At 32.0% G+C, this 16,267-nt stretch overlaps 1 protein-coding gene across 1 annotated transcript in view; it reads right to left on the bottom strand.

Annotated features, from left to right (window-relative positions):
• LOC111629765 (Golgi-specific brefeldin A-resistance guanine nucleotide exchange factor 1-like) overlaps nt 1-16,267 on the bottom strand; it is a gene marked incomplete at its 3' end in the record, with an annotated part of 182,789 nt that overhangs the window by 142,511 nt on the left and 24,011 nt on the right. Inside the window, exons 5-6 of the mRNA XM_023373680.1 lie at nt 7,599-7,705; nt 2,783-3,157 (exon numbers count right to left, since the gene is read on the bottom strand). Of these exons, the coding sequence (XP_023229448.1) occupies nt 2,783-3,157; nt 7,599-7,705 (482 nt within the window). The remainder of the gene's footprint in view (nt 1-2,782; nt 3,158-7,598; nt 7,706-16,267) is intronic.

Here is a 16,267-nt window from a genome sequence, read left to right as displayed (position 1 = left end):
GTTCAAAATTTCCCAAATGAAAATTTTTTAACCAAATTTGCATATTCAAAGCTTAGAAGCATCTTCCCCATACATATTATGAACCTTTTTAACTGTTTATATGGCATTATATCCTTTCCAAAATTTATAAAGAGTAGCATGATAAATATGCTCTCTATCTGAAGACATTTTGACTCAATTTTATTCAAACAAAATATGAAGTAAAAAGTTTAAAATAAGCATCTAAACAAAGAATACAATCTCTCATTAGCAATAATGTGTTAAATTTCATGACTGTTACAAGTAAATCACACAACTATGTTTAAGTAATGACAGCTGTTAAAAATAAACAAAACTTTCTGTTCAACTCAATATAACTTTTACTCACTGAGCTGCAATTTAGAAAACTTTTAGACCTATAAATTTCTATTGTCATTCATCCGTCTGTCTGTCTTTCCTTAATCTCAAGAACAGAATTAGACAGCTGAAAGACGAGATCAGATATGGAAGCCTTAGGTGCAGAAGAGTTGATTAACTATATGTGAACTTCCAGTTTGCATTGGAAGTCATGTTGTTTCAATTCAAAAATTTTCCCCCAAAAGATGTTACATAGATGGCATGACTGTATTGTTAAAGGAAAAGTATGATGTATGTGAGCAAGCCACTACTAATTTGAGGTGGAGAGCATTTATTTTAAATTAAATCAATTAAAAATATGATAAAAAATTGCAGCTTGACACTGTGACCATGTCACAATAAATTGTTCATTAAATGTGGATCCAAAATGGGTGTGGAAGCAACAAAGTAAGATTGTAGTATCAACAATTAAAATTAAGAAGGAACTTATTGTGTAACATAAAAGTGGTACACTTGTGGCAGCCATGTTTAACATGCCAAAGTTGGCAGTCTGCAATCACTAAATGCAATTTTCATTTTATTATATATTATTTACATGTTTTATTTATTATTTTCAAGTTTTAATTTATTATTAGAGCATATAATTGTCTTCTTTTTGCATTAAATAATGTGTATTCGCAGTTTTAAGTTTATCAACGTGAATATTGTTTGGGGTTGAGGAATGAATTAATTTGCTTTCCATTAAAACTAAATCAGAGCTGTCTTGCAAATATAAACAAATTTACATAAAAATAACCTTGAAGACAGCAAGATTTCACTTTCCATTATTTCTTATGGAAAATATTACTTTGGTTTTTGAACAATTTGGAATTCAGATGATCTGGAACAAATTAAGTTCAAAGTATGAGGCATTACTCTATGTGGTTATTAACATAATTTCTAAGTCTGAAAGCTTTCCAAACAAATTTTAATGAATCATCATCAATTATTCCTGCTCTCTTTCCAATTAATGGTGATTTATTGACCTTAGTTTGGAAAGCTATCAAACTCACAGATTATGTTAATTAATAACAACATATTCTTTTTATCATAGAAACAGTTAAAATCTTCAAGCAATAAAGTTATAACTCATTGACTTTCTATTCTGAAAACTTAGTATAGTACTGTTTAAGAAGTTCCAGCCTGTGAAGTCCAATTTCTCTGCTCCTGGCATTTACACCATAAGATGTCTGTTAAAATTTTCTGCAAAATAAGTTTTCCTATGTAAGAAACCCCAAAATATCAATCCTATCAACAATAGTTTACCCACTTAAGAAGTTTATGTTAGAAACAAATCATAATCTTTTTCCTTAACATAACTTTATCACTTATAAAAAAATAGTGATGTTTTAGTAAAGTAACTCCAGATGTTCATGATATTGTATATCAAACACTTGCACATCCATTGTGGTCATTAAATTAACTAGGGTGTTATTGTTTCAACCACACTCCCTAATTGGTGATGTCCATTAACTATTAACATGTCATATTGACACTAGTCACTTCATCACCTGCTGTAGTCAGTGCATCTTACTACTCTACTATGTTACATTATGCTATGTTCTAGTACTTTGATATTGAAATAAAATTAATTATACAGATAATTTTTTTTTTTTTTACAGTTCCTGCATAAGAAATTTTTTAGAGTGGTCCTTCAAAAACTTCTTAACAGGGTTCCACTGTAGTACTTTTAAGTTGTTGAATTTTCAATCGTTTTTGGATGCCTTAAACAATTTTTAACAAAATTTTATTTCTGTTTCTTTTATAACTAACTATTCAATTTATGTGCTATTTTATTTACTTTTATAAATTCATCAACTACAATTTTTTCATGTATCATTTCTTAATAAACTAATCTACAATAATTGGTCTATTTTATTTTGTTGCTTAAGTTCAAATTTAAAATAATTTGCTATTCTAAAAAACTTAACCCTAATGGTATCAAGTAATAAAGCTCAATAAAAGTATTCTGCATATAATTCTTATCAATGATTTTCTTTACTAATATCACACTAGAAATTGTGTAATTTTGGGTGAGATCAATGCTAATACTATTAGATTAAATCTTAGATTTTTTGCTTAAATTTCATCTAAAATTCATTCCTTAATTAATTAAACTTAGCTTCTGATATTACACTTTGTTAAAACCACATAAATAAATAATAAAATTTCAAATATTTTTTGTATAATTAAAAGAATGTATTTATCATCTTATTTTTTTCATAAACAATGATGTTGAAAGACAGATATCTATTTCTCATTATATCCTCAAATATAAAATAAATATTTTATATTTAGTTTAATTATCTCTATCAAGTTTAATATTAAATCTTTTCAATCACACATATTTTGAAATTAAAAAATAATAATAATTGAATTAAATTTATTTAAGAATTTATAAAAATACCTGAGATAAACTGCTTTTCCTGTTGGCATCATCATCATGCATATATAAAGAAATTTCTCTTTTACTTCTGTCAATATTACATTGTGAATCGGCAGCATTACACTTATTTTCAAGTGTTTCTTCTTGTGAAGAACTTTCTTGATAATTTTGAATATCTTGCTCAAAACTTTCATTACTTATTTTTTGATCTGAAAATGTTTCAGGTGAAGATATAGATGAAACACAACCACTATCATCTGAATTTGTAACATTGGAAGATGGATTTTGAACAGTTGTATCAAGTTTATTAGTCTGATTAATTTTCTTATGCTTGATGTGCAATCTTCTTCTATAGCTATTTCTAGAAGAATCAATCCCAATTGCCTTCATATGTAACTATAAAAAAGAATGGATTTAAGAAAACATATTAAACACACAGATTATAATTTATAAAAATTTATACTTCTATATATAAAGTGATTACTATATATAAGCCACAAGAAGTCATGGAATACCGTGATATCTCAATAAAGTTATATCATTTCAAATAGATAAACTGACTTTAAATTATATTTTTATCCAGAAAAATATTTATTTCTATAATTGTTCAGAAATAAATAAAAAATCTGATTAAAGCACAGAAAAATTTTACTAAAAATGTTTACTCATTTTGACATTACAATATTTTTCAACATAATCTGCAATCAATTTTATCAAGACTAAAAACTTTAATTCTTGATTCAGAGTTATAATTTCATTGATTGTCTGTCTAATTGTAAGTCCCAGTAACATTTATTATTATTGCAAAATTTTTCTTCAACATTCCAAACAAGTAAAAAGTTTGACTATGCCAGAATTAAAATATATAAAGAATAAGGTAATACATTCAATTTTGAATGCTAAATACAACTGATAGAATGTGGGAAATGTGCTGTTTATTGGTGATCAAGCTCACACGTTGATTGATAGTACTGAAAAAAAAGAAAATAAAGCATAAAGATGCCATGTAATTCTCTCTTCACAAAATTAACAACACAACTGTGAGTCAATGTTACAGAAAAGGTTTATTTACACAAGTACTTTCAACAGTATATACAGATAATTCTCATTAGTTTGAAATTCAAGGGACAAAATAATCACAACTTCAAATTATCCGCGATTTAAATGTTTCTACAATATGCCAAATGTCATGTAACTGATATAATTTATTAAGCAAACAGAATATGGCTACATATACAAAATGCTAATTATGTTACTTAATAATAATAATAATTATATAAATAAATTGCAGGTAAACAGCACATATCCTCACAGCTCACCAGATAGGTTTTATAAAAAGTAAAGAAGAATTCCTGGAAATATAGCCCAAAAAGTAGGAAGTCACCCAAATGTAGTAGTTTAGAGCCGTATAAGTATCTCAATTTGCTATTCATAACCCAATCTTGCAATCCCAAAACCCAGCTGTATTTTATGGAATAAGAGAAAAAAGGGTAGTCTATGGGTAAGGTGACACCTGAAAATGTATTACTGTAAAAGCAAAGTCATATTAATCAGATTGGAGATCTATTGTTATCTTATAGTATGGAGAAACTTTGATCTAAACAAGTTAACATACATATATCACAGTTAGGACAGAATTTTCACTTTAAATTTTGACATAGTCATATTTTGAACTAACTAAATTCCTTAACTCTTAAATCAATATATTCCCAGCCAAGACAAAAATACAGTTACAAACTAACAGGATTTCAAACTATTCGAGTTTAAATTAACAAGGACTTCCTGTAACTGTCCTCTTCAGGCAAAATTATCATTCACACAGAACAGAATGTAGCATTTGAAAAAATGGAATATGGTAAAAAGCATTTTCCAAAATTGTTCCTTATGCACAAGCTTGGAACATAACTGAAATACAGGGTGTTTTTTTTAAACTGACAGTACTCAGAGACATCTGTAAAGCAATCTAACAGCCGGATTGGTACCAAATTTGGGATAGTGACTAAGGACGATATGGAAAGAGATTCCACAAAGAAAAAAATAGTACAGTAGAGTCCCGAAAATTCAGCCTAATGTGGACCAAAGGGTGGCCGAGTTTGTGAAAATGCTGGGTTATCGAAAATGGGGTTAAAAAAGAATAAGTACGAGTGTTTCCTCAGAAAATACTGTGCTGTAATTGTATGTATTGTTTGCTTGAAAATACAACAGAGAATAAACTGCCCAAATAACCTTAAACAAAGGAAAATTACATACTTTATGAAGGCATAAATCCTTTACTACATGAAAATGAAAATTAATGAATACACAGTGTACAGTAATTTATGTCATAAGACAGATCTCAGAAAATTACTTTATGAGGCATAAAGCTGTCTATAATGAAAATTAACTAGGGGCTTTTTCGCCCTGCCAGGGTGTGGCTGAGTTATCCGAACTGCCGGGTTACTCGAGTGCCGAGTTTTCAGGACTCTACTGTAGTACCCAAATTCTCCAGTAGGGGTGGATTTGGCACTGCTGTAGCGAAACAGCTAAGAATTTGCATAACGCGCTGGTAACACTTCAAAATCCAAATTCACAATCACGTGGTCAACAGCAGTGCCACCTAATTTGAACTTAAAAGAAAAGGACAAAAGTCTGAAGCGCATTCCGGACGTCAGCAGAGTTTGACATGCATCTTTCGTTACCTCAGCGTGCGTTGCTTGTAAAACTTTATTATCTTAATCCATCGAGCACACCGGGTGCTCTTCATGAGTTTAAAATCCATAACAACCTGCACAAAGGTCCTCTATCAATTAATGCATTGAAAGACTTGATAAAGATATTTGAACAGACAGGATCCTTAGCAGTTCAGTCTGGTAGAGAGCAGAAACCGGTGTCTGCACAGACAGTTAGTGATGTTGCGACTGCACCCATTGAAGGTTCTAACCCCCGGATCTAACTTCCCGATCTAACCCCATGTGACTTTTTCTTCTGGGGTTACTTAAAGTCCAAGGTCTATCTTGGCGGTGTCTTCAATTTGATGACCTCGAAAAATAACATTTCTCGAACTCTGATGAACATTCCTGTGGACATGTTACATTCGGCTATAGAAAACACAGTGTTCAAGATGCAATGTGTTGTCTAGCAGGACGGTGGTCACATTGAAGGAGAGAGAAGGTTATTTGCTGATTAATTAAATTTTTGTTATTGCACTGAAACCTCTGTCTGATTATTCATTCGTGTTTGTTAATTGCAACTGGGTTTTATACAAATTCTTAGCTGTTTTGCTACAACAGTGCAAAATCCACCCCTACCGACGAATTTGGGTACTACTATTTTTTTCTTCACAGAATCTCTTTCCCATGTCGTCCTTACTCACTATCCCAAATTTGGAGACAATCTGGCTGTTAGATTGCTCTACAGATGTCTCTGAGTACTGTCAGTTTTAAAAAAACACCCTGTATATAAAACTACTGTTACCCACAACTTCGCCTGCGGGAATTTTGCAAGCCAACCCTATTTATATTCAGTATTTCAACAACCATAGAAAAATGCTATTGTGAGTTAGTTTCATTAAATTATAGCATTTAAACATCAAACTTCATTTTTTTCTTATTTAGTTACTTAATGTTGAAATTTTTGTCGTCTATCTTTGTACTGTACTTTTTCAAAAAAAAATAAGCTAATCTTCAGTAAATAAGTTGAATATTCAGAAAGTAAATAAATTAATTAATTAAAATAAAAATTTATACAGAAAAGTTAAAATTTGTAGAATTTTAAAATATAACNAATACATACATCACACTACAGAAGGCTACTATATTGAATACATGCCACATTGTTAGGAAATTCCTGAATACAGACACACACACTGACACACTTATTTAATTTTAGTTTTGTTTTGGTTGCTATGCCTTGACTCTGGTCCGGCATAGTACACAGCCACCAATGTGAACCGAGTATAACTCATAAAACCCAACATAATAATAATAATAATCGAGTATAACTCACAAAACACAATAATAATAATAATATACACTTTACTTTTCTAGTAGCTATCCATTTATTATCTTCTGAAAATTGAGGAAGTCTTGAAAAGAGTAGCTGTACCATATCAATTAAAGAATGTTCTGCAGATTTTCGCAGTAGTTCTAAAACAAAAAAAAAATATTTCACTTTTTAAGAAAAATTTAAAAAGCATTTTTTTACAAATTTATTACAATAAATTATATTAAGCAATAATTAAAATAAATCTTTAAAAATTATCATGAAGATTGATATAAAATGTAAATAAATGTTAAATGTAGAAATATAATATTGCCTGTACTTTGATATAAAGCTTTGAAACAGAATTAAACAATTCATAATGAAATCTGAAATATTTGATATAATTCTGATATAACAATTTCAGTAGGACAAAATTAAAAGCCAATATCTGTTATTAGTGGGATCTAGCACAAGAATTACAGACTTGGTTACAGCCATGGTTCTCTATATTTTACTATAATTTTTTTCATGTTACTTTCTCCAATGGGAAATAACTTGAAATATGATAGATAAGGTGCGCATACAAATTTTTGACTCAAAAAAACTTTGAAAATATAGATGTTTAAAAAAAACATTAACTAGTAACTACTAAAATTTTTAAAATATATTCAGTAATGCATTGTACAATTTATATATAGAGNACACTGACACACTTATTTAATTTTAGTTTTGTTTTGGTTGCTATGCCTTGACTCTGGTCCGGCATAGTACACAGCCACCAATGTGAACCGAGTATAACTCATAAAACCCAACATAATAATAATAATAATCGAGTATAACTCACAAAACACAATAATAATAATAATATACACTTTACTTTTCTAGTAGCTATCCATTTATTATCTTCTGAAAATTGAGGAAGTCTTGAAAAGAGTAGCTGTACCATATCAATTAAAGAATGTTCTGCAGATTTTCGCAGTAGTTCTAAAACAAAAAAAAAATATTTCACTTTTTAAGAAAAATTTAAAAAGCATTTTTTTACAAATTTATTACAATAAATTATATTAAGCAATAATTAAAATAAATCTTTAAAAATTATCATGAAGATTGATATAAAATGTAAATAAATGTTAAATGTAGAAATATAATATTGCCTGTACTTTGATATAAAGCTTTGAAACAGAATTAAACAATTCATAATGAAATCTGAAATATTTGATATAATTCTGATATAACAATTTCAGTAGGACAAAATTAAAAGCCAATATCTGTTATTAGTGGGATCTAGCACAAGAATTACAGACTTGGTTACAGCCATGGTTCTCTATATTTTACTATAATTTTTTTCATGTTACTTTCTCCAATGGGAAATAACTTGAAATATGATAGATAAGGTGCGCATACAAATTTTTGACTCAAAAAAACTTTGAAAATATAGATGTTTAAAAAAAACATTAACTAGTAACTACTAAAATTTTTAAAATATATTCAGTAATGCATTGTACAATTTATATATANGTAATAAATTTGTCAATTATATAAATCACATTATCCATATTATGGAATGAGAACCTGTTGTTACATGCCTTTTTCATTTTTATACTAAATCTCAATTGATGTTTAAAGAATGCAAAAAAATATATACCTGTGAAGACATATAAAAAATAGAAAAACTTTTGAAAGTTTTTCTTTTTTTATGTTTCTTCACAGGTGTTTAAGGAATTAAAAAAAAGTTTAAGAAGAGTTCAAAGTCTTCTTAAACTTTTAAATATATATTTTGTCCTGGATTTTTAGAACTGTTTTTCAATTAAGATCCAAAATTCCAATTATTGCAGCATTTTTACACAAAATAAACAAATACTAAATAAAAATTTTTTAAAGTTAAAAATGTTTAAATTTGAATTAGCAATATCAAATAAGCATGCAATTCATTTTATGTTTACTTGTTACTAAAAAGCATTTGAAGTAAAATGAATTAAGTCATAAAATATGTTAGGAAATACTAAACTAAAGCAAGTATCAATATGGCAAAATGTGTATGAACTAGCAAGACTGTGCAAGATCACTTGAAACAAGAGGAGACCTATTTTCAGTTGTGCACCAAGTTATGGATCTGAGAACAAGTACATGTATAGTTTTAGATTAGAATAAAGTTTAATTCTAAGTTAAAAGACTGCCTCATCATTGTTCTAACAAAATATATTTTCAATTTACAGGTATACCTCGCCTTACGTCAGTAATTGGTTCCAGGAGAGGCAACATAAGTCGAATTTACTTGTCTCTGAATCAATCATTCATCATACTGGTGTGAGAATTAAGAACATAACCACGAAATTACCAACATACCAGCATAAATTGATTTAAAAAACGAACGTTTTCTACTGTCTTCAACGGTCATCATCAAGTTCGAATCCAAGATTTCAAAAAATCGAACATCGCAGTTATGCGCATGTTCGATGCAGGGCCTTAATAAAATTATTTGTGTAATTGGTTTCCTGCTTCAAAAAATCCGATGTTTATATTATAGTTCAGTTCAGTTCAGTTCAGTTCAATCTTAATCTTTATTATGTACAAAAGTTAATACAAAGACACGGCACCGCATAGGCACAACCGGGTGGGGTCAGAACACGTAGGTTTAATAAATGGTACATGGTATATATAAAGTAACAATAATTGAGTGAAAATAATAAAATAAAGTTAAAATAAAATAAAATCAGAGTAGCATACAGTACAATAAAGTAAAGTACAAAACTAAGTAGTATGACATAAAATACAAAGTAAGATAGGATACAGTACATTACAAATAAAGTACAATAAAGGAGTACATTTAAAAGAATACAATGACTGAAATATATATAGCTATAGAATCCACAAACAATTTACATTAACTACATTGAGGAAAAATACAATAAGTCAAATATATACAAGTAAAACATACATCGAATAGGGCCATTAATGCAGGAACTGCAGAAGTGGAAGTGGGAGGCACAGTGACAAAAACAAACAGTACAATAACGTGGGATGCAGAGACGTCCTTAGAGCACTATTCACTTGATTGAGGTACGGCGAAAATAGTTCTTCACGAGGTTCTTGAAGGCTGAGAACAAATTACCATCCTGTAGGAGAAAGCTTTCATGGCAGGGCCAGGTGCTGCCTGTAGGAAGAAAAAGACGAATTGTTTCCCTGGAGTCTTCCAGCATAGGGCTGTGAAAGATATAGTGCTGGACACCGTCCGGAACACCACAATGAATGCACTGGTCGCTGTCAGAGTGACCAAACCTACGAAGGTAACTGTTGAATCTGCCATGTCCGGTCAGAAATTGGGTGAACAGGTGGGTGTCGTGGCCATCAAAGGTAGGATTAGTGGTAGGAACATTAGGAAAAAATTTCCAAGTTGTCCGACCCTCATGGCAGTTGTTCCACCTTTCTTGCCAGGTGTTAATTGCATCTGTTCTGAGAAGATGCTTAATGAAGGAAGCAGGTGTGAGAGAATAAAGACACATATTAGAAGAGAGACTGGCAGCTTCCCCGGCAAGGAAGTCAGCCCTCTCATTGCCAAGCAGTCCCGCATGACCTCTAATCCATGAGATGGCGAAATCGTTATTAGAGGCGGCAATGCTTGCTTGAATCTTGATGACAAGGGGGTTCTTAGGCAGATGATAATTGATGGCATCAATTGTAGATCTGCAGTCTGTAAAGATGTTGATCCTGTTGTTGCTTTTGTAGTTGTTGCACCACTCAATAGCCATCAAGATGACGGTTAGCTCTGCCTGATACGCCGAGCAGTTTGAGGCAAGATGACCAGTCCCACAGTAGCATTCCACACCATCCTGATACACCACAAACGCACTACCAACATTCTCCTCAGACTTAGAGCCGTCAGTATAGATGGTTAAATCTTCATGGTCAAGAGGCTGGTTTTTGATTTGGGGTCGAAGAAAGGGAGGAAGTAGATCTGACAGGTGGCAATTAGTCTCATAAGAGGTAAATGATGATTGGTTGGCCAGACAGATACTGTGACCCTTGCGAAGGTGCCAACCTTTGGAAGCCAATGAAATAGCAAGGTCAATAGGCATTTTACCAGAGATGACCTGTAAGGCAGCCGTGGAGGAAGTAGAAAAGGCACGGCAGATACGAAGAAGAGCTCTGCGTTGTGCACTACGGAGTTTCCGTTCAATGTGCACACGGCCTAAACAGCCAGCCCACACTGGGGCGGCATAGCAGATCATTGGTAGAAAGACACTGTCATAGATTGTAGAAAGAATAGCTGGGGAAAGCCCCCACTTCGACTTTGCCACCTTGGAGACAGTGTTGAATAGATGGTTAGTCCTGTCGGTTATATAGGCAATATGGTCAGCCCAGTTTAGCTTGTGGTCGATGATGACCCCTAGATACTTGATAGTGGTAGTGATTTTGATAGAAACCCCATCCATTTTTATAGTGGGTGGCCTCTGGTAAAGATGAGGTTTACCGGGATTCGTAAAAACTATGCCCTTGGTTTTGTTGGCATTAAACTCTAATTTATACTTCTTGCCCCACTCAGTAATGTTGTCCATCACTTTTTTGGCCTTGCACTCCAATTTAGAGCGAGAAAAGGCTGCCAGAAGGATCAGAGCATCATCCGCATATGCAAAAATACCATCACAGTCCTGGATGTCAGAAAGGAAGTTATTAAAGAGCAGATTCCAGAACACAGGGCCAGAAATGGAACCCTGTGGGCAGCCTCTAGAAGTCTTTCTCCTGATTTCAGTGTTACCTGAAATAAAAGTAACATACCTATTATTCAGGTAGTCTGAGAAAGCATGGTAAATATTAGCAGGACAGCGAGCCTGCCGCAGCCTCAAGAGAATGAGAGGCCACCAAGCGGCATTGAAGGCGCTGCTAATATCCAAACTAAGCCCCAAGACATAAGGGTAAGACTGAAGAAGAAGTTTAACCTTGTCAGTCATGGCAAGGATAGCATCAGTGGTGCCCCGGCCTTGCCTAAAACCAAACTGTTGGGGGCTAAGAAAGTTATTGGCCTCAAGGTGCCAATTAAGCCTATTGCTCAAGAGACGGTCATAGACTTTGGAAAGAACAGGAAGAAGAGAAATGCAGCGATAATCATTGGGAGTGCAAATGGGCTGATTCCCAACTTTTGGGATAGGGACAATTCTAGCTTCCTTCCAAGGATCTGGGAAAATACCGAAATGAAGGCAGATGTTCATAACGTGGGAGATGATGTTAGGACGGTTAGTCCAAATGTTCTTCACGATACCTGCAGTTAGCCCATCCAGACCAGGGGCTCTATAGAGAGAGAGTTTATTGATAGCCCAGTCAATTTCAGCCTGAGTAAAGGGAGGGGTAGACATATATGGTGCGCATCCATTATATGTCATAATACGCCCTCCACGCCGTCACCAAAGAGTCTGTTTCCTTGAAATTGCTGGCCGTTCCCTTTCTGAACGCTTTAAAAATTTCCAGCTATTCCAGATATTTCAGGCTGGCCTGGTGTTCACACCGTTGTATTAAACGTGCATTACCAAATTCCACCCTAACGTCATCATCAAGCACGAAAGCGGCCAAAGCCATATTGGAAAGGCATTTTTGAATTGAGTACTTGTGTTCCTTGATTCTTGTTTTAAGGCAGCATGCGGTAGCCCCAATATACTCGCCTGGATGATTCACCCTATGATCGTAAATAGGAATAGAATATATTCCCGGAACACAGATCCTATCAAGACGGTCCTTATCGTTTCGTAAACAGGAGAAAATGGTCTGCGATCTCCTGTAAGCGATATTTTTACCAGCATATCAAGCGATTTGTTTGTAGGTGCTATAAAGGATCTTGTTGTAAGTAATAGGAACGAAGGACTGGTTATTCCAAAGTGCCGTATTCTTAGGTTGTTGGTGGCGTGCTATAAGTGTTTTAATTAGGCACATAGGGTAATCGTGTAGTCTAGCCACATTCAAAATAGATTCCAATTCCATTTTTCTATCTTCTGTGCTTGAACAATGGGTGAAAGCTCTTCTTACTAAGGTCTTAAAAGCAGATATCTTGTAACCAATCAGATCATGTGATTGAGCATGTATAAAGAGGCGCATATGAGCTCTTACGGTATACTTTAGTTGTTATTCAACCCTGTTGTAAACTAATGTCAATATCAAGAAAATGCACGTTGGTGGAGCTCTGCTGTTCAGCCCTCAACGAGAGGCCATAAGTGTTACTATTGAAAGTTTCAATGAATGCTGCCAAGTCCGGTTTTCTCTTCCAAACAATGAATACATCATCCACGTATCTAGCGTATAATATAATGTCATCGTTAAAATCAGGTAAGATTTGTTGTTCGAGGCATCTGACCACCAATTCACATAATGTTCCTGATATGGGGCTACCCATAGGCACCCCTCTAGACTGCAGGAAAGTATCTCCCTCAAATACGAAAAAAGATGAGTGACATATGAGATGTGCCAACTCTAAGATGAAATAGATTCCAATTCCATTTTTCTATCTTCCGCGCTTGAACAATGGGTGAAAGCTCTTCTTACTAGGGTCTTAAAAGAGGACGTATTATGACGTATGATGGATGCGCACCATATATGTCTACACTATAATATAAACATTGGATTTTTTGAAGCAGGAAACCAATTACATAATTTTATTAAGGCCCTGCATCAGACATGCGCATAACTGTGATGTTCGATTTTTTGAAATCTTGGATTCGAACCTGATGATGACCGTTGAAGACGGTAGAAAACGTTCGTTTTTTAAATCAATTTATGTTGGTATGTCGGTAATTTCGTGGTTATGTTCTTGTCTCTGAATCTACTCGTCACTAGGCTAAACCATAAATTACCATTTCTGGTTCTGTATTTTATTTATTAATGCATTTTTAATAATATATGGTTAATAAGGATCTATTTTAAGCTTACAAACAAATAAATTTTAGTTTTTAATATAGTACAGAAAAAAGTAATCTAAATTTACGAATGCATGTACTGTAAATACAGTACATACTTGTAAATGTATATATTTTAATATGATTTTATGTGCTTTAAACGTTTATCTAGTGATATTACGACTTCAATATTTGTGGCGGACAGACGTAAAGTCGAATAAAATGACTTAAACTTGATTTTTATTTTTCCATATACTTTTTTGACAAACGACGTATAATTGGGAACGACATAACTCGAAACGACCTAAGTTGAGGTATTATGATGTATATGGATTTAATTATAAAAAGTATATATATTATATTATCATTAAAAATATTAATTTATTTTCTTCTACATAATCATTTTCAGATGTCTTCACACCCAGCTTCAGACCATTCATACACAAAAGATATTTGATTATTTTTATATCTAAATGATAATGTTCTACTGAAATGTTTGCTTTATTGTCATCATTAAAAGGTAAGCAACTAATAATTTTTTTGAATATAATTTTGAATAAAATTATCACAAATATAAATAGCAATAAAAATGCAATTAAAAATGCTAAAAAGAAATATAAAATTATCAACATGGAAGAAAAATAAATATAATCACAAAGCTAATGCAATAAGGATGAAAATCTGTAATTTTAGTTTTCATTGCACACTTTTGATAACAATCTCTTATATAAAATATTCACATATGAGATTATTGCAATGTCTTTCTTGGGAACATAAATTGCAATTAAAAAATATTTAGAAGAGACTAAAATGTCTTCAGTTTTTATCATATCTGGTCACCAAGAACATTTTAGTCTCTTCTTTGCATTTTTAATTTGTAAAAATCATCAGTCATTTTTTAAAATAAATTGCAATAATCAGGGTCTCTCTGTGTTCTTTTATTTTACTTTAATGCAATATCATTACCATCTAAGAAGAGCTACGACTAAAAATTAAAAAAATGACAATATAAAAATTTTAAAACCCTGTTTAGATCATCTGATTTAAATATTAGATAAAGAATCCAAACTATAGTACAAAAATTGATCCATTTCACTGCAAAAAAAGATCCAAAACCATAGACAACAACAACCACATTTGGAAACATTTACAAAAAATCACAATTGTCAACCCCCTCAAATAAGCATATGTTACTTTTAGTTTTTTTAACCAGATTATAACACAGAGCCATTGCCATTGCTTAAACTGTTTACAATAAGCATAAAAATAAATATATTTTAAAATTAATAAAGTAAAATTCAAAAATCAAAACCATAACCAAACAGTTAAATTGATAAATATCATAGCATCCTTTGTGCAACCCTTCTAAACTATTTTGATATTGGCATACAAAAAGAAGTAATTATTTTGTCCAAGAACAAAGTTAGACAAAATAATGGTCAATAAGAAAAATCAACAACAACATAGCATATCTCCTGGATTTCTCCATGGTTTCCAAGATCAACCTAATACTTCATAATCTCAAATTTTCCTAATTTGGATAAAACTTCAGCACCCTTTCTTGACTTAAGCAAAATTTCCTATAAAATTATTTCGTATAAATTATTTGGATAAAAAATAATTTTTGAAATTTCCAAATTTTCCAGAAATTTTGAACCTGTGAGAACCTTAAATACAGGTATACCTCGAGTTACGTCATTCTCAATTATATGTCATTTCTCAAAAAATATATGGAAAAATAAAAATCAAGTTTAAGTCATTTTATTCGACTTTATGTCTGTCCACCACAAATATTGAAATTGTAATATAACTAGAAAAGTGTTAAAAGCACATAATAGCATATTAAAATACATACATTTACAGTAAATGTTAATATAATTATCATAAATCATAGAGAACAAAATATGAAAACATCTGTGACTTTGTGTTGTCATCTTATTTAGCAGTCTTTAAGAGCTTAATATTGGCATTTTCCATGGTAGTTCCAATATCTATTGTTTGGCATCGTTGTCAGCGCGACTCGTTATTGGTAAATGTAACATAAATTAGTTTATTTTTTACTATCGCAAAATAATTTTAATAACTGTATTTGTTATTTAACCTTACAAAATCATCTTATTTTATAATGTCTTAGAGAAAATCACATTCACAAATAAAGAGTCCACGATGTACTGTACTGTAAACATTGCCAAATTGTAAATATGACAAGTATATATGTATTGTACAGTAGACCCCCTTAGAACGCTTAGATATGTTCCACTTTATAAGAATTTTATGTTGTAGGAATCCTTGAATACATGAACCAATCACAGCCCGATACATGTGAAGTTTAAAAACTAAGGCTGTTTGAAAGGTTTTCTTCTATAAAATTAACCGATTCTAGCCCCTTTTGAGCCGCGCTCGAGTCTGACTCGAGCAACAAATACGTGACGTAAGATCCACGCTCGAGTGTCACTCGAGCAACACGTCATCAATACTTTCTAAAATGTCCACGCTCGAGTCTGACTCGAGCGAAGCATTTTTAGATTCTATTGGATGTTGTTGATGACGGCATAAAATTTTATTTATTTATATCCAATAGTAGTTTATGTTATTGAACATTTTTTCGGTCCCCACTAATAGCAATCGTAGATATGTTCGAAAAATAATTGATATATTTGAGTATTTA

Source organism: Centruroides sculpturatus, unplaced genomic scaffold (genome assembly GCF_000671375.1).
Source record: "Centruroides sculpturatus isolate CEXI.00-Female unplaced genomic scaffold, Cexi_2.0 scaffold73, whole genome shotgun sequence".
In the NCBI taxonomy this organism is placed as follows: domain Eukaryota; kingdom Metazoa; phylum Arthropoda; class Arachnida; order Scorpiones; family Buthidae; genus Centruroides; species Centruroides sculpturatus.
The sequence above is the reverse complement of the archived record's forward strand: the minus strand, read 5'-3'. Positions and strand labels throughout refer to the sequence as shown.